This window comes from Pelecanus crispus, chromosome 2 (assembly GCF_030463565.1).
Source record: "Pelecanus crispus isolate bPelCri1 chromosome 2, bPelCri1.pri, whole genome shotgun sequence".
Classification (NCBI taxonomy): Eukaryota; Metazoa; Chordata; class Aves; order Pelecaniformes; family Pelecanidae; genus Pelecanus; species Pelecanus crispus.
In genome coordinates, this window is record NC_134644.1 from 100,138,838 (window position 1) to 100,158,505 (window position 19,668).

General features: G+C 45.4%; 1 protein-coding gene across 2 annotated transcripts in view; it reads left to right on the top strand.

Moving 5' to 3' along the window:
- Window positions 1–12,701: 12,701 nt before the first annotated feature.
- FHOD3 (formin homology 2 domain containing 3) overlaps window positions 12,702–19,668 on the top strand; it is a 406,597-nt gene continuing 399,630 nt past the window's right edge. For both annotated transcript variants that reach the window (XM_075704917.1, XM_075704918.1), the window contains exon 1: window positions 12,702–12,866. In XM_075704917.1, coding sequence (XP_075561032.1) covers window positions 12,702–12,866 — 165 coding nt within the window. The remainder of the gene's footprint in view (window positions 12,867–19,668) is intronic.

Below are 19,668 nucleotides of genomic sequence, written 5' to 3' on the forward strand. Positions count from 1 at the left end.
ATTTAAAACAATGAATGCTGTAAAAAGGAAAAATATTAATATCTGTGTAGTTGTCTTAGAATGCAAGCTTTCAAGAAAATTGAAAATGATGAAGGGGAATGCTTTAAAAAAAACATGCATTTAGCCTGTGGAATTCATTGCTGTGAGACCATGGTGAGGTCAAGTATATGCCGGTATTCAAGGAAGGAGGGAGTGTTTACATTGATAAGAACATCTGAACTTAGAAAAGTGTATTAACGAATAATATTTAAAACTAAAGCTGTTGTGGAATATACAAAATCATCTGCTAAATAGTGCTTATCATGAAAATGGTATGTACAAATTATCTTGCAATTTCTTATGATGAAGTCTCTTGCTCTTCACCCTGGGGTAGGTGATATTGGTTACTGACTAAGACTAATATTCTCCTGACTTAACTGTCCCTAGAAATTTGTTTATGAACTTGTGTTTACAAAATTAGTAGCAAGTAATTTTGCATTGAGGATGTTTATATCAGCATAGGACTCTTTACATCAAAATAAATAATGCTGGATTATCTACAGTCACTTCACATATTTATAAAAGTTGATACAAACACTCCCCTGTGTTTTCTTCAAACCACAAATATTTACTCTTGGTCCAAGCTTGGAATACACTTGTTGGATGTGTACACACTGACTGGGGAAAATACATTTTAAGTAGTGTCTTAATGAGCAGCTAACTAACCTAAGGTGCAAAAGCTCGACTATGAAGACAAGTTCTAAATGACATAGAAGCTCATTTTGTTGACAAAAGGATTGTTAAACTGTCAAGCACACCTTCAAACATTTGTGGTCTTTTCCCATAAACACTTGAAACATGTTTATTTTAACGTTCCTAGTTTCTAGACCAATTTGCATCAAATGAGTGGATTCCCAAAATGCAAAACTTTTTCTCCTCCAAAGTTCCGTTTATACAAGTCACCAAAGCAAAACTCAGTACTATGTTATGAGATATAAAGTGATGTGATAACAATTACTTAGTGGGTGGGTTAACATTGATGGTAAGATACAAATTAAAGCAAATTTCAGACGCTCAGTTTTCAGACTAAAGTGTGGTGTTTCCCTCAAGGAAAGGCTATTCTTACTTATATGAAAATACTTCAAAAAATGAACCAGGTTTTCACAGTTTCTCAGAAGTTCTCAGTTACGGTCATATGTCAGCAAATGGCCACCACATTCCCGCTGTTGTCTGTTAAATGTCTGTACTCCTTGTGTCCAGTCTGGTATTTGTTTCTATTAAACTGAAAAAGAAAAAAAAAGTAATCACGGCTACAGCATGTCTGTAGGCAGGTTACTCTATCGCCATTTTCTTCTTCTTGTTAGTCCTTTAATACAGAAGCTTTCTATACAGATGTGTGTGAAATGTGAGCTTTTCAGCTTAGAAGAAAATTAAAGGAAGAGCAGTGACATGAATTCCATCTGAAAACATAATTTGCTTGGTAAGTAATGTAAGCCTTGTTAGTCCTCGCATCACTAAACTGCATACACCGGCAGATGTAATCCATGGCAGTATTCCTATTTTCCAAGAAAGACTGATTAGCTGAGTTTTATGGTAAGATCTCGAACTAGAAAGATATCATTATCTTTGATAAAATCAATGTAAATTTTTATCAAAATTCGGATGTCAAAGAATAAGCAGCATTTTACCAACCATTCTCACTGCTGCTTGTGGGGTTTTTTTTCAGTTCATGCGCTCTTTTATAACAGAGAAGAAGGACTGTGCTTTATTCTTTATTCCAATGAAATGAAATCATAAACTTCCATTCCCAAACCAAAAAAAATCAGTTTGAACAATGCTTTCAGATGACTATTGGGCAAGGAATGACTGAAATTTTTGGGGGGTCCTTACAGAATTTGCCATACCAGGACAGACAACTGGTCCATCATAGACTCATCTTGCTTCTGGAAATAGCTTTTGCCTCACATCCTCTCTGAAGACAAAGTTCAGCAAACCCCTGTAACCACTGTGCTGTTATCCATTAGTGTACAATGTGCATCACAGAACGAGGAGGAAAATGAAGAGAGGTGAGCTCTGTCTATGCCCTTCCCTAAACTGAACTTCTCAAAATGCATCAAATGGCTTTTCAACTCAAAAGCCAGACTGTGTTAGAATATAGACCAGCCTGGTTAGCTCAGTTGGTTAGAGCATGGTGCTAATAATAGGCTAGTATATTTTCAGTAAACTTGAAGTGAGGAATCCAGAAAAGACATAGAAAATGCTTGTAGCCAACTCCTCCTGCAATGTTCTTGCACTGTGGAACCAGATCGTGCTTCCAGTTTTATTTGCAGTCAGTTCAGTAACTGAGTTACTCATAGAACCGTAGAATCATAGAACTATTTAGGTCAGAAAAGACCTTTCAGATCATCAAGTCCAACTGTAAACTTAGCAATGCCAAGTCCACCACCATGTCCCTAAGCGCCACATCTACATGTCTTTTAAATACCTCCAGGGATGGTGACTCCACCACTTCCCTGGGCAGCCTGTTCCAATGCTTGACTACCCTTTTGGTGAAGACATTTTTGCTGAATATCCATCCTAAACCTCCCCTGGTACAATTTGAGGCCATTTCCTCTTGTCCTATCACTTGTTACTTAGGAAAAGAGACTGACACCCACCTCACTACAATGTCCTTTCAGGTAGCTGTAGAGAGCGATAAGGTCTCCCCTCAGCCTCCTCTTCTCCAGGCTAAACAACCCCAGTTCCCTCAGCCGCTCCTCATCAGATTTGTGCTCTAGACCCTTCACCAGCTTCCTTGCTCTTCTTTGGACACGGTCTAGCACCTCAATGTCCTTCTTGTAGTGAGGGGCCCAAAACTGGACACAGTATTCAAGGTGCTAAGTACAGGGGGATGATTGCTTCCTTATTCCTGCTGGCCACACTATTCCTGATACAGGCCAGGATGCTTTTGGCCTTCTTGGCCACCTGGGCACACTACAGGCTCATATTCAGCCGGCTGTCAACCAATGTCCCCAGGTCCTTTTCTGCCATCAGCTTTCCAGCCACTCATCCCTAAGCCTGTAGCATTGCATGGGGTTGTTGTGAGCCAAGTGCAGGGTCACAAGACCCAGCACTTAGCCTTGGTGAACCTCATACAATTGGCCTCAACTGATCAATCCAGATCCCTCTGTAGAGCCTTCCTACCCTCAAGCAGATCAACACGCCCACCCAACTTGATGTCTGCATACTTACTGAGGGTGCACTCAATCCCCTTGTCCAGATCATTGATAAAGATATTAAATAGAACTGGCCCCAATACTGAGCCCTGGGGAACACCACTTGTGACCGGCTGCCAACTGGATTTAGCACCATTTGCCACAAGTCTTTGGGCCCAGCCATCCAGCCAGTTTTTTACCCAGTGAAGAGCACGCCCATCCAAGCCATGAGCAGTCAGATTCTCCAGGAGAATGCTGTGGGAAATGGTGTCAAAGACTTTAGTAAAGTCTAGGTAGACAATACCCACAGCCTTTCCTTCATCCACTAAGCAGGTCACCTTGTCATAGAAGCAGATCAGGTTGGTCAAGCAGGACCTGCCTTTCATAAACCCATGCTGACAGGGCCTGATCACCTGGTTGTCCTGTATGTGCTGCGTGATGGCACTCAAGATGATCTGCTCCATAACCTTCCCTGGCACCAATGTCAGACTGACAGGCCTGTAGTTCCCTGAATCCTCCTTCCAGCCCTTCTTGTAGATGGGTGTCACATTTGCTAACCTCCAGTCAACTGGGACCTCCACAGTTAGCCAGGAACTGCTGATAAAGGATTGAAATTGGCTTGGTGAGCACTTCTGCCAGCTCCCTCAGTACCCTTGGGTGGATCCCATCTGGCTCCATAGACTTGTGTGTCTTGAAGTGCTGTAGCAGGTTGCTAACCATTTCCCCTTGGATTATGAGGGCTTCATTCTGCTCCCCATCCCTGTCTTCCAGCTCAGGGAGCTGGCTACCCCGGGAACAAGGCATTAAGTACCTCAGCCTTTTCCTCATCCTTTGTTACTATGTTTCCCCCTGCATCCAATAAAGGATGGAGATTGCAGCAAACTCTGCAGCCTCCCCTCTGCTCCCCAGCAGGTTTTCTTTCCAGCGCTTTTGTGGCCTAATTTAGCAACCTCTCCATCTGAGCATAATCTGCAGGCTCTGAGGTCTCTCCTGTGATCCTCACTCTCTGCCTTGCCATACTCTTCAAGCTGTGCAACCTCCTTGCCCTCATCCTAATCAGCCACTTCCAGGATAGAAGCAACATTCATGTCCCCTGGAGGAATCCACCCAGCTTCTTATTTTTTAAAGGAGGATAATGAAAAATGGACAGCAAATGTATAAATTCATCATCACAGTGATGAAAGGAGGACTTTGATTTGAAGCTTGAGTTTTTGTCTGATTTTAATGGCCAGCTCTGGAGATTCAGTCATTGTTTCAAAAATCACATATGGTTACAGCCCTGTAGCATTATGAGTGATAAAAGATCCACAAGCAGAAATAGCTCTGAAGTGATGCTTGTTTGTTACCATTGTCTCACACCTATATCCTTAGACACCTTAGACACGTTTGTGGCCTCACCAACATCCATGGGCTTGAGAGCTTGCGCAGTTACAGTTAACTGGAATTTGATAAAGCATGGATGGTCCTTGGCTGGAGGTTTGATGTGTTATTAAGAGTAAACAGCAGGAAGCATTCCCCTTAGAATCAGAGAATATGGCTCTGCACACATATACACATGCTTACACAGATGCAGAATAAATTTTTTTCAGAATAAATTTTACTTTACAACTTCACGTTAAGTGTCTTTTCTTTCTGAGAAAGAATCGTGACTGAGTAGCAGAGAAGGTTGGTTTCTGCCAGCAAATTCCCTCCCTTGTTGAGGCACTTAAAGTGAATGAATCCAGTGGCTTGAGGACTCAGGTGAGGGGATCTCATGATTAAGCCCCACAAATGCTGCCACGATAAAACTCCAGTGCAACGTTGAAGTCACTCCCAGTGCAGCCTGCTGTTAGCTGCAGAACATCCATCCAGCCTAAGCTGAGGTCACTGTCAGCTGCGCTTTTAACACGTAGCGCTCTTAGAGGTTTCGAAATCTGGCCGTAGGCAGTTCGGACTTGGACAGCCAACAGTGCTGGTTATTTTTGACTTCATCTCCATTTTGTCTGGTAACACTCCATCCATAAAATGGGGGTAAAATGACTTCCTCCCTGCAGAGGAACACTGTGAAAATAAATTAATAAATAGTTGTGAAGCATTCATCTGTTATAGTACTGAGCACTGGAGGAAATCTCTTGAGGAAATTAGTTCTGTCATCAGAATGGGGTTTAAGTAGCGTGCAAGGGATAAAGCAGGAGGAGGCCTTGAGCATTAAACGGTGAAGGTGAAATAAAATATCTGTGTGCATGAATTAAGCCCCCTTACCTGTGTGCCAAAGGAGGTAGGAGTACTGTAAGACACTGCAAGTGCTTTATGTAACCAAAGACTGTATTAAATGGCACTGTGCAATGTGAACATCATAGAAACCTCACTTTAGAAACCGCCCTCTCACTAGTGGTCACATCTTTCAGACCTGGCTACCTCGGGGGAAGACCTTGCACACAAAAAGAAGAACTCTGTAGGATCACCATCAGAACGTCTAACAGATTATTTCCTGGGATAGTATGATCCATGGAAAAATAAAGGGCACTTTTTTTACAGATTTTTACAGTGCAGGATCTTTGGACATAGAGTGATTTTGGAATTGTGTACCTCGAACTCATCTTCACCATCAATATACACTATTAGTCAGTATTAGTAGTATACAGTATTAACCAGACACAACAGGAGAACAATTTTCATTAGCAATCTACTGAATTTGAATGTGTGATGCCACAATTAAAGCTTGATTTACACCACTGACAATCTTCAGGGCCATTAAAAGTCCTTACCTCCCAAAGAAAAAGCTTTCTGTTAAAGTGGGCTTTACTATTCCCTGCTGAAGATGTTTTCTGTGATCCACTCATACGACACCCAATTCAGTTCCCATTGCAATCAGTAAAAAAAAAAATTATGTAAAAAAAAAAAGTCATATTAGAATTGTAACCTTGAGCCGCCAGCTCCTCAGTGTCCCTGTCTGTGGGGTGGGAATAAGCAGGCAACATTTAATGGTAGCAAAGAGCTTTAAGATCCTCGATGAAGGAGGCTGAAATCCACAGCATTATTCTTGGTCTTGTGACAGACTGGATTTCACTTACACACCATTATTTTGAGAAGTGTGTTATGTTATTCGCCTGTCCATGCTAACAATGACAATAAATCACTCTCCACACTTCACTAAGAGAACTAAGCATTATTTACAGATTAGAGTGCGGATAAGGCAGAAATACTGTTCCCATCACTACAGTAAAGGATCTGTCAGCACTTTCATTACCATACTTTAATTCCAGTGGTTTGCAAGCCCATTTTGATTACCATTACCAAATAGACTGTTATTTTTCAGCTTTATTAATGTTAAGTGAATAAATCATGGAAGTTAAAATTGCTTTTGTTCTCCCATAACTAAAATTGGCTTGAAGTTGAAAAATGAAATTTGGAAAGCAGTTCAATTTGTCCGAAAGAGAGATATAAAGAAGTTGAAGGACTGGCCACTTCACACGCTTACACTGTAATCTCATGATCATGCACCTAGATCTGTATTGACATGATGACATACCGGAAAAACTAATATTCCTGTGGAGCTATTCCAATTGCTCAGATACCTAGTATCATTTTTTAAAACTGCTTAAATACATATTTACGTTGTGTCTGGGTGGTCCTTGGGTTAAAGAATATGCTTTCAATACCTTACCATCAAACATATATTTTTTGTTTTTAATAAAAAAGAGGAAATTAAAGACAAAAACCTATGTTATTTTAACATTCAGGTTTCAACAATAATGAAATTCAAATTTAAGCTTGACACACCATCTTAAGTCATTCAACAATGTATTTTTAAGAAATGCCAATAACGGGATGAGTTAAGGAGAATAAATCAGCCCCAAATGAAAACTCCTAAGTTATGCTTCATTCCTGAAAAATGCATGCATGTGAAGGATTTCCCTCTTACATTTTTGTAAAAAGAACTTGGGAGCTTAAAACTGTGAACTTTACTTGATTGTGTGGAGGCTCTGTTTTTCGGAAAGGGCTTGTGAGATGGACTTGGGGACCCCAAGGTCGGCAAGTAACACAGCCCATCTCAGTTGTGTGTCCTGGGAAGGGGACTTACTGGTCTGTGACACCACTGAAGGCAGAAGGACCACAGCCCGGACTTTGCTGAGGATTCCCCAGAGCTCCTGAATGCTGATTTCATTCAGCATGACTGAGGAAAATGTTCTCTCTCCCTCTCTAAGAAGGCTTTACCTTCTGTGATGAGGAAGGGGGTGAGACAACCACATATGCTGTCCTTGTCGTGTCTGACTGTCTTTCCAGATTTAATGGCCATGGTGCCTCCTGTTGTGTGCCTCTGACAGGCAGTATCTATCTGTTTGTTTGCATTTTACTGTGTGTTAAGGTCTTTTAAAAGCCATCTGTGTTCATTTAAAAGGCTGCAGTGGGACAGCAAGAAGGCAAGTTGCCTACTTGCCTTGTTTTAGCTGCTGCACTGAATAAATAAAACCTTGCAGGAGGAGAGGAGGGGAGAGGAGAGGAGAGGAGAGGAGAGGAGAGGAGAGGAGAGGAGAGGAGAGGAGAGGAGAGGAGAGGAGAGGAGAGGAGAGGAGAGGAGAGGAGAGGAGAGGAGAGGAGAGGAGAGGAGAGGCGAGGCTAGAGCTCTCTCCTGCGGGCTGCAAAGCAGATGGTGCAGGGGAAAGACTTTTCAAAGGACAAGGTACAGCTTTGCAGCAGGAGCAGAAACTGGTGACTGTCTGGAAGAGGAGGGAGCAAACTATACAGATCCCATGGCTCAGGCTGATGAAAAGATACCGCAGATTCAGAAGGTCTCTGAAGGATATGTAGAAAGGTGGAAAACCATTCAAATACGGAATTTAGATGCATATCTCTCCTGCTACACACACGCACACACATGCACACTGACCTTGTAATGTTACTCTGTTTTATCCAGCAGATCTGTGTTTTTTCTTTCCACCTGTATTGATTTAATTCAAATTCAAATAAAATCCAGCTTCTGAAATTCAAAGGTCTATAGTGGTTTGGGGATGTTTACAATTAGGAAAAGGTATAGGTAGATGCACCTCAAAGCTCTGGCTGACTTAGGATCCTTTCATGTTTGTATCACTCTATTTTCTTTCTGCAGCCTGGTCATAAAAGTATCTCCTCTGGCCACCTCCTATTTGGAAATCCAATTGAAGATCATAATGTACAATGTCTAATTCCTCCTTATGGGATTTAGACTCTGTGGCTAGAGGTTTTGATGTTGAGCCTCAGTCATCTGATCTCTGTTGGCTCCAAGGATTGCACTCATCCTTTGTTTTCACTTTACGGTATTGGAGGAAAGATAGCTGATGCAGTCACATAGACTCTATACAAAATCTTGGCTTCCATGATTTGTTTAAAACTGCCCTCCAAGTACTAATGCCTCTGCAATGAGACAAGTGCCACATATTGACAGCCAGACCGGTCATCCCCAGGGTATTCAGGCCCCTGAGCTAGAGGATAGGGATAGGGACCAGAATGGAGCCCTCATAGTCCAGAAGGAAGCAGTTAATGACCTGCTACGCCACCTGGATGCTCACAAGTCTATGGGGCCAGATGGGATCCACATGAAAGTATTGAGGGAGCTGGCAGAGGAGCTTGCCAAGCCACTTTCCATCATCTATCAGCAGTCCTGGTTAACAGGGGAGGTCCCTGATGACTGGAGGCTTGCCAATGTGACGCCCATCTACAGGAAGGGCCGGAAGGAGGACCCAGGAAACTACAGGCCTGTCAGCCTGACATCAGTGCCGGGAAAGATTATGGAGAGGTTCATCTTGAGTGAACTCAACAGGCAAGTGCAGATCAACCAGGGGATCAGGCCCAGCCAGCATGGGTTCATGAAAGGCAGGTCCTGCTTGACCAACCTGATCTCCTTCTATGACCTGGTGACCCGCCTGGTAGATGATGGAAAGGCTGTGGATGTCATTTACCTCGACTTTAGCAAAGCTTTTGACACCGTCTCCCATAATATTCTCCTTGGGAAGCTGGCAGCTCATGGCTTGGACGGGCGTAGTCTTTGCTGGGTAAAAAACTGGTTGGGTGGCCGAGCCCAGAGAGTTGTGGTAAAAGGAGTTAAGTCCAGTTGGCAGCCGGTCACGAGCGGTGTTCCCCAGGGCTCAGTTTTGGGGCCAGCCTTGTTTAATATCTTTATCAATGATCTGGATGAGGGGATTGAGTGTACCCTCAGCAAGTTTGCAGATGACACCAAACTGGGTGGGAGTGTCGATCTGCTGGAGGGTAGGATGGCCCTGCAGAGGGACTTGGACAGACTTGATCGATGGGTCGAGGTGAACTGTATGAGGTTCAACAAGGCCAAGTGTCGGGTCCTGCACTTGGGTCACAACAACCCCATGCAACGCCACAGGCTTGGGGAAGAGTGGCTGGAAAGCTGCTTGGCCGAAAAGGACCTGGGGGTGTTGGTCGACAGCTGTCTGAACATGAGCCATCAGTGTGCCCAGGTGGCCAAGAAGGCCAACAGCATCCTGGCCTGTATCAGGAATAGTGTGGCCAGCAGGAGCAGGGGGGTGATTGTGCCCCTGTACTCAGCACTGGTGAGGCTGCACCTGGAATACTGTGTCCAGTTTTGGGCCCCTCACTACAAGAAAGACATTGAGGTGCTGGAGCGTGTCCAGAGGCGGGCAACAAGGCTGGTGAAGAGTCTGGAGCACAGGTCTTATGAGGAGCGGCTGAGGGAACTGGGGTTGTTTAGCCTGGAGAAGAGGAGGCTGAGGGGAGATCTTATCGCTCTCTACAACTACCTGAAAGGAGGTTGGAGTGAGGTGGGTGTTGGTCTCTTTTCCCAAGTAGTTAGCGATAGGATGAGAGGAAATGGGCTTAAACTGCACCAGGGGAGGTTTAGGTTGGATATTAGGAAAAATTTCTTCACGGAAAGGGTGGTCAAGCATTGGAATAGGCTGCCCAGAGAGGTGGTGGAGTCACTATCCCTGGAAGTGTTCAAAAAACGGGTAGATGTGGCATTTTGGGACATGGTTTATTCTAGTCTACCCTTGATTGGTTTAGAGTGGAATTGGTAGTGTAGGTTAATGGTTGGACTGGATGATCTTAAAGGTCTTTTCCAACCTAAACGATTCTATGATTCTATGATTAATTTAGCAAAAGTCAGGATTAAGCCAATGAATAGCAAGAATAGCAATCTTGCACCACCTCATATTGATCATTGATTAGCAGCAACTGTACAAATTTGTTTTACAAAAATGGAAGTTTAATATAAATGTTAATTAAGTAAAGTATGATTAACAAAACCAAAAAATCCTGTTTTATCTTAAACTTATATGGTGACAAAAATATACAACATAAATAAGCAGACAGATATGCAGCAATACGGTTTTCTCTAGAAACTACATTGCTGGTACTAAAGCAGACACAAAAATATATTTCTTTGTAAAATACAAATTTTAAATCACTTAGATACAAAACTCAAAATCAGGATGTATAACTTCTGATGGTGCATGAGAATCACAGCTGAGAGGTGGTGATGAGAAATGGGATAAGACAATCCATAGGCCCTTTTTCTTGTCCAAGCTGAGGGAAAAGAAAAAAAGAAGTGGATAAAACATCAGCAGTGAAATATCTGAAATGGCAAGATAGCTTCTGAGTTTTAAAATCCTTCTTGATTTTAGCAGTCTTCATGCTAGATGCTCTTTTCTGAAAATATAAGTAACTGCTGGAAAAATGGAATCATTACAAGTTAATCCCGAGAATAACAGAAACAGAAGGACAGATCACGTGTGGACAGAAATCCCCTTTTGTCCCAGCACTGACAAATACTCCCAAACCAGTAATCATTCTGGGAGGAAACAGTTGCTTCATGCAAACACTATGATCTAGAGGTCATGCTTTCTTGCTTAAGACACATTTCTGTGATAAATCCCCCATGTTTCTCACAGTGCTGCAGCTCTTGTCCCGCAGCCCTCTCTGTGAAGGGCAAAAGGCTAGGCAGTCATGAACCATGGCCGTAGAGTACGGTGCGTCCCCTTGGGTAGGTGGTCAGCCTGTGGAAATGCAGCCGTTCCCCCAGGAGAGCGAGACCCTTCGTTCTCGGTATTTCACCTGTAACTTATGTCATGGTCCTTCTCCTGTGCCCCATGCCGCCAAGAGCGAAGACCAGGGCATGTGCACCCTCGATCCCCGCAGACGAGGTTGCAGACTCGGCAAGGTAGCGCAGGCTCCACTCGAAGGGCGCAATGCTGTGCTCTGCCCCCGCCCCGGGCGCTCGGCGCTTCGTCCGCGTCTTTCCCCTGTGAGAAGGAAAGAGCAAGGCGAGAGCACAGCCGAGGTGCAAAGCCGGGCAGCTCTTGGCACGTCTCCTGTCCGGGCTGGGGACACCGCCTGGGCCGTACGCCCTGGGAAGGCAAACAAACCCCAGGTAGGTAGAACCCTGAGGGCAAAGAGGGGTTTAGAATCATAGAATCATTTAGGTTGGAAAAGACCTTTAAGATCATCCAGTCCAACCGTTAGCCTATGGCTGCCAAGTCCACCACTAAACCATGGCCCCCAAGCACCACATCTACACATCTTTTAAATACCTCCAGGGATGGTACAAATACAGAGAAGCCCAACCCAATAATCTTGATCAAATCCTCAGATTTCGGGTCAGTTTCTAATTTTTTTTTTTTTTTTTTTTAAAGCAGGTATTATTTAAAGCTTCCTTTTTGAACTGGATAAATACTACACTAAAGATTTAGGACACTTGGGAGGTTTGCGACAGCAAGACCGAGCTTAGTACAAGCACGCTTCCAGGGGGGGCCTGGGCCCCGCCGCACGGTGAGGGGCTGAGGCGGCCGCGCCACCCGCCCCGCCGCAACCGTTACCCCGCCCTGAGGCGAGGGTCCCTCGGCCCTGAGAGGGGGCGGGGTGGGGGCTGCCGAGGGAGGGTCCCCCTCGCCCCCGCCGCAGCGGGAGAGGCCAGCGGCCCCGCTCGCTTTCTCTTCCCCCTCCGCCCGGCCCGGCGGAGGCGGGGGATCCCCGGCGGACTCTCCTTCCCGCCCGCCGCGGGGGGGTCTCCTCAGGCCGGGCTGGGGGGAGGAGGGGGCCGCCTGGGCGCCCTTGAGGGCGGCGCCGGCGGCGGCCGCGGGGCGGCGCTGCCCGCCCTCCGCCCGGCGCCGCTGTGCTGCCCGTGCCGGCCGCGGCAGTCCCGCTGCCCGCTCGGCGCGCAGCGGCCGGGCATGGGGGAGCTGCTGCCGCCGCCGCCGCTGCTGCTCTGCCCGCGCCCCGCGGCTCCGGCGCCGCCTCCCTTCTCGGCCTGAAGCGCTCCCGCACTCGTGGATCCCGGCGGGGAAGGGGCCATGGGCCGCCTCCCCGAGGCGCGGCGGCTGTGAGGCGGCCGGCGCTCGCTCGGGGAGCCGGGAGGCTGCCGGCCGGCCAGCCAGCCTGCGCCGGGGGGCCTGCGGCCGGGAGAGGAGTGCCGCTGCCAGCCGGCGGCGGGCAGGCACGCAGCGCCTCGGTGCCGGTGACTTGGGGGTGCCCGCTCCCCCGCCCGCGCCCCCGCCGCGCCCGGCCGCGGCGGTGGATGGATGCGCCATGGCCACGCTGGTGTGCCGGGTGCAGCTGCTGGATGACACTGACCCCTTCAACAGCACCAACTTCCCCGAGCCCACCCGGCCGCCGCTCTACACCTTCCGGGAGGACATCCCGCTCGCCACCCAGCTGCCCGGGGTGCACCGCCTCCTCCGCGCCCCGCAGAAGGTACCGGGGGGGGGGGGCAGCGGGCGAAGGGCAGCGGCCTCCCCGCGGAAGCCCGGCACGGGGAAGACGGGCCGAAAGGCGGCGGGCGGCCGCCCCGGACCCTGCGGGGAGGCGGCCCGGGCTCCGCTCCCGGCGGGGCTGCGCGGAGAGGGCGCCCGGCGGAGGGGCTGCCCCGCCGGCTCCCGGCGCTGTCCCTCGCCCCGGCAGTGCAAATATTTCCTTAAGTCCTTAAGTGTGCCTTAAGGCACAAAGAGGCCCGGGGGGGGGGCGCCGGAGGGGCTCCCCCGCTGCTCTCGTGTGTTCATAGGCACCTTCAAGGGCAGCTACCGCCTCTGCTTTAGCTGTAGCTGCTGTACGTTTTCCTCAGGAGCAAAAATAAAAAACCACCCACCAAACCAAAGCTCTGGTTGGGTATCAAATACTACATTCCTGTCCCTTGTTAGTGACTTCTGAGTATCTGGGGCTATTGAGGAATAACGTGTTGTTTAAGGAGAGCCGTGCTGGGAGGAGCAGGGCTGTACAGGCAGGATCTGAGCTTTGCTGTGGTAAGGTTTAATGGGCTAGGCAGTTACAGCAAGGGCTTTGGTAAAAATAGCTGCATGTCTCTTGCCCTTGAAACAATTGGTACTACTGGTCCCTCTCGCGAAGAGCTGCAGCATGTTACTGCCACGGCCCTTGTCAAATCTTACCTATCTCTTCTTGCATACTTCTTCTAATACGTATGCTGGGATCTGTAGTTTTGCCCTTGAAGTCAGGCACCCGGGCATGATCCTTGAATTTTCAGTTTTCAAAGCAATGCCATTGATTGACATAATAATAACGTCCTTTCATTATTATCTTGTATCTGCACGTTAGTTCTGCAGAGTGCACCAAAGAAAAAAGGAAAAATGCCCACTTCTTTCTTCTTCCCAGAAGAAAACAAAGTAAAAGTTGTAAAACTTTATTCCCTCCCTGATGAAGTGGGAGGAAAATACTCTCTTAATACCACTTGTATTATATCTTGCTCTTGGGAGCTTGCGGGAAGATGACAAAGGGCTGTGTGTGCCCTTAGATTTAAGGATATCCAAAACCCCATAAAAGTATTTCAGAGAAAAGCTCTTGGAGCAGACAGAAGTTTTGCATTTGTAGAACGGTTTCTCGCATAATAGTTGCCAAGGATACAGCATCCAGCGAACAGAGCTCTGCCTAACGCACAAAACCTTTGGAAGCTCTTGGTGCGCTGGGTCAATTCTGTTTTCATGTGCTCAGTCGTCCCCAATTCAGAGACTGGTCCCATTGTTTTCAAGGGAGGCTTTTTTTTGGAGTCAGAGCTAATTAAAAGAAGGGCAGGACGGATTCTGACACCTAATGAGGTAAATAAAAAGATAGTTTAAAACCTGGATTTACAGTTAATTCAGCTTCATTTTCAAGGGTATTCCACTGTATTGTGCTTTGCTCTTACTTTGCTTTGAATACTGTCCTGGCATTTAACCCTATACTAACCAACTCCCCCTCCCCCCGCCCGGTGTAGTGTCTTAGGAGACACCCAAAATCCATGGCCATTTCTATACATTTAACTCCTGCCCTGTGTTTCAGCATGCAGCATGTTTCTCAAGTTTAATTAGTGTTTGGAAACTGGACTTGCAGACTTTGGATGAAGGATGGCCTAAGTCTCTAGAGGTGCTGTAAACCCAGCTATTGAAAGATAGCAGCTCTGCTAAAGGCAAGTCCTGGCCTGGTGACTTGTTAATCTGAGGTTCTGACTCTTCAAACATTTTGTTTCTGCTGTTGTAATGATGTGGGCAGGCTCATTGAAATCGGCTTACATGGTTACAGTTACCTTTGTGTTTGCAGAACCAGGGCCTGTCTAGAGTACTTTCATTATGTCTCTTGGCCTTCTCTTAGCTTCTACAAAGAAGAAAAAAAAAAAAAAAAAGGTTCATTAGACTTGCTTACCTTTACTAGTTATATTGAAAGGTTAGCTCTTTGTGTGCACTTGCAGTTAGTGCAACCTTTCTGTGTTTGGCTTTATATCTGTCTGTGATTTTGTACAGCCAACTGATTGCTGTCTCTTTTTAAGGACAGGCTTTCCGTTTTCTTTTTCAGAGGTGGGGATATTCTTTCTGCAGCTTTTCCTCAAGACTGTATTCAACTGGCCTCTAGAAGATCACCGCATTAGTTGACTGAGAAGGATTTTGCTCCATTCCTCCCAGAGATCAGGACAAACTCTGTTGATCTGGGAGGAATGCAGCTGTTGAAGCAGAGTGTAGGTTGAAATTCAGGTGTCAGTTCATGTTGACACATTTGAGGCTTGATTGGTTAATTACTTTGAAAATTAGTGTGCTAATGCATTGATGGTCCATTTAGTGTCTTAATGGTGACTAGAGCAAAATATGAAACAGACTTAAGAGTTTATAGCTCAAATACATAGTAATGTTGATGTCTAAATTATTGCTGAAATCTTATAAACTGTTGGACTTTTTGCCAGCAAGTTCGAATGATCAATGCTAGTTTTCTTTCATTAGTTTTTAAGTTATCATCTTTTGACTTGGATGAACATTCACTTAAGTCTGAACAGAGGTGCCAACTTGCTGCCTTCAAATCACTGGCTGGTTTGTACGTCTCCTCGTAGGCAATGTACTGCTGTGGGATGTACTTGAGAGAGAGAAGTCAGTAGCAGGAATCCAGCTCGCTTCAGTGAGTGTCAGATTCCGCCATTGCTGAGTTGAAATTTGTGGTGATGACAGTATTTTTGTAGTTAATATAATAACTTGTATATTGCAAGTCATTGTAAGTTAAATATTATAAACAATTATTAAAAAAACCATTTAAAACTCAATTGAAAAATTATTTGACATTCTGACCTGTCATAGTATGTTATTAGTAGCTTTTTTGTAACCAACAAATGTTACAGTTTGACTCCAAAGGGCAGCATTTCTTTAGTGCAGTTCTTTGGAAGTACAACTCTTGATTTCATATGTTGGTTTTACTACTTCTTCTCTTTAAACTTAGAAGTATATTTGAGTCTGGATGCAAGTCTAGATCTGTAAAGTGTCTTCTGAGTGCCAATGTTTTTAGACCCTTGTGGAGGAGCGTGGTGAAGTTAGGGACTGAATTCCATGAACACTGGCTAGGATGGGCTTTACTGCCCTGGATGCATCAAGTATCTGGATGAGGTGGAGCACCTAAACCGGTTGATAGGGAAAACTGAGAAGAAAGGTGTCTGCAGTCCTTCTTTTGCCTGGAATAGGGTGCCTAATTGTAACCTCCTCCCTCACCCTTTTTTCCCCGCTTCTCTCTGTGCACACACCTTTCCCTACAGCCATGTCTCTGGATGAAGCAGCTTGCTGTACCCGGGGGTTGCGCTCACTTCTGCCTTGTGTGTGCGGCAGGCATGCCCGGTGCACACGTGCTGAACTGAACCCCATGGGGCAGGGCACTGCCGTCAGGAATGCTTGCCTTGGGTATCCCCCATGGTTGCAGGTGCCTTAGTGCTAGATAGTGACACACCATCTTAGTTGCTGATGCAATGAAGTACCACAAATTCTGTTACGGTATTTTTAGCCACATCAACAAATTCTTGCTAAGTAACTAAGCCACGCTGCAGAGCTTTTGTGGGTTGCTTATATTGATTTGACTGCCCAAGGTGCCATTTTGGATTTGGCTTTTATCGCTTTATTTCTGAGGATTTTAGGTCTCTCTTACTGTCTGTTGTATGAACTGGATCTAATGTGGACTCTGAATTCAGATGTCCCTTTTGCCTATTTCTGTGAACCTTGGGAAAATTCAGAACTGGGTCTAAATTTGTGGCTCAGGCTCAGTGCCAGTAATGCACTTTGAATCTAATTTGGTACTTTAGGTTTGTTGGTTTTAAATTGCTTTGGGTTACTTGATACTTATGACTTGCTGACACAGGGTCGTTCAGGAGAGACATAGCCGATGTCAAGTGGTGTGCTTTTTTTAGAGATCTTCTTCATTATGACTTATTCATATAATTACAGCATGCCGAGTATGTTGCCATATTCTGTTTTCACATGCCACAGTACTGTTCAGTGTTGGGACAGCTCTGTAAGAAGTACATGTCTACAATAATACAGGAAATCACTGTCTAATTTATCAAGAAAATGTAACTGAAACACTTTGTGCAATAATGGAAAAGCAAAATAATCTCACAGTGCATATGGTGTACTGTGGTCATGGCGGAAAGGGGAGATACAGTGCTGTAAGGATAGTTGTTTTGACCTCCTGTTCCCTCTGAGAAAACTGGAGGCAACTTCTGTGTTTAAATCTCTTCCAAGAATTTGTAGTTAGGAACAGTGTCATTCAAGAAACCAGTGGTATAAGCAAATAAATCCTATGAACACTAGAGGGATTCGGGAGTTTCATTCATAAAGAAACTATCCAGATTTCTGTCTTCAGCTGCCGTGATTTAGCCCTAGATTAAAGCCAGGGCTGACTCTGGGGCATGGTGTGATGTAAACTGATAGCAGGGGCTGTTCCATGGGGTTGTGTCCTGGCATGGAGCTCAGCTCTGGCATTGCATAAAGTGCCAGGCTTTATCCTGGCATCGGCCTGAGGTTTCCAGAGAGCAGAAAACCTACCAACTGGCTCCTTTTCCCGGTGTTTCCTTGAAGCACAGTGGCACTAAGAAATGCCTTGCTGCACAGAGGCTAGGCAGAAGCAGAAGAATAGAGGATGGTTTGGATCCTGATCCTGCTGGAGGTAGTGGTAAATGGAGCGGCTGTTCTCTGAAGAGAGCATTTTTGGGTTGGCGTTCTATTCTTCATCTCCCATGAAGAGCATAAGATGGAAACTGGAATATCATCATTGTCCCAGGGGAAATAAACCCACAGGCAGGGGAAACTGACTGATATCTTCTGCAAGTGTTGCTACTAAGGAATGAGGATTATTTTAGTTGAGGGCTGTCAAGATGCCTAGGCCTTTCATATTCTCCCTGAGGCAGGTGGACACCAGCCCTTTCTCATCCTTTGAGAGAAGAGGGGATTTAACACAACCGTTACTTCCAACAGGATTCCAAGTTGTTCTGGATCTAGCCGAATATTTCTGGAGCTGACAAAATCCCATGCTTCAAGAGATTGACCCTGTAGTGGTCGCGTGTGCTTGAATTTTCTAGGGAGGTATTTATGAGGGCAGAGAGGGTAGGATCCAGCTCTGTCTTCTGACTTGAAAGCACAAGCTGCATCAGAGTCCTGTGTGAAACATACTCTTCTGGGGGAGTATAAACACCCGCCAAAAAACACAACTGTGAAAAGCTGCCCAGTCTCCAGCAGCTTATTGTCTTCTGCGGTGTGGGCCTTCAAAGGAGCAGAGATACCCATACAGCAGATACAAAGTAACTGTCAAATGCTGGGCTTTATCTCCGGCAGTTTAATGTAAGAGGTCTTTGAAGTTCTTGCAAGGTTATTCTGACAAGTTATAGTTCGGGCAAGTTACACTTCAGTTCGGTTGTTTGATCTAGGCTTAAAAGCTGTATTGTAAAAGCAAGGGAGCAGACCTATCCCAGAGATCTAATTCCTGAATTTGACACTTCTCTCTTGCGAGTCTCTCAGTTTGGCTGCACATAGCTCAAGGGTCTTTGTAGAGCTCAGTGTCAAGAATGATGGGAGCGGGTGTGCTGGTAGTTCTCAGGGTACCGCTAAATTTTGAAATCACAGATAGGGCAGATGCAGCCTCTGGAAACTTGCATCACCGTGTGTTTACTGGAGGTTTGTAATCAAACAAAGGAGGTGAATAGAAAGAAGTTAGACATTGCTGTTATCATACCCCAAGTCTTGTACTTGCAGTTACAAATTTTGATGTTTTCTTTCAAAACCAGTTGTAGATACCTCCTTCCTTCCAAATTCCTCCAAAATTGTTGTATGAAGATTGCTAATGGCTCGGTTAGCAAGAGACTAAGACAACTTCGGTCCGTATCCATGTTGGTGGAGGAATGGTCAGAGAAAGACATGGGACCTGGCATGTTGCAATCTCCTCTTCTTCCCGTGTAGTCCTAAATAAGAACAAAAGTTCTAAAAACATTCAGGAAGAGTTTTGTCTTCCCAGTGCTTGCACAGATGTCCTGCCTCACCAGTAATTGAGAGTCCATTTTCTTTCTGTCTGATCTTGCTCACTGTGTTATGAGGATGAGTATTACAACCCTTGCCCAACTGTATGCAAGCCAGTCGGGCTGTAAGTCACCCATCCATTGTATTATCACCTATGACAATGCTACTTGGTTTTACAGTCCATTCCTCTGACTGGAATTCAGCCAGGACAGGTTTATACCTCTACTCTTTCAAAAAGTGTCATGTATTTTTCGGTGACCCCAAGTGGTCTGGGCTGGGGCTATACACCTTCTTTGTTTGTAAACAGTGCTTCAGTAGGCTCTACCCATGTGCTAAGATATTACTTCATTACCGGCTCAGAGGAAAGAGTGCCAGCTACTACATCTCTGTCATCACTTTCCACACCACCTGGATTGCATTATAATAATATTAACTTTATATTGTATTACAGTTATTAATAAGACAGCAAGGAATGTTGTTACATATTTTTAGCAGAGGAACAAGTTGGGACAAAAGTAGCAGTGAGCTCTCTAGTAGGCCCAGCTACCTAGGAACATCTGCAACCATCTGGCATATGAAACTATTGAAGTAAAGGTGAGTGAGACTTGAAAGTTCACTTTCCACATGTCATCAGCTTAACACATAGATATTAAAAAAATGCATTGCAGTTTCCAATTCCAAACACTTAAAAAGAAGTAATTTTGTCATTCCCAGCATTTTAAGAAAAAGGCTTAGACCTTTTACTTTCAGTATTACTA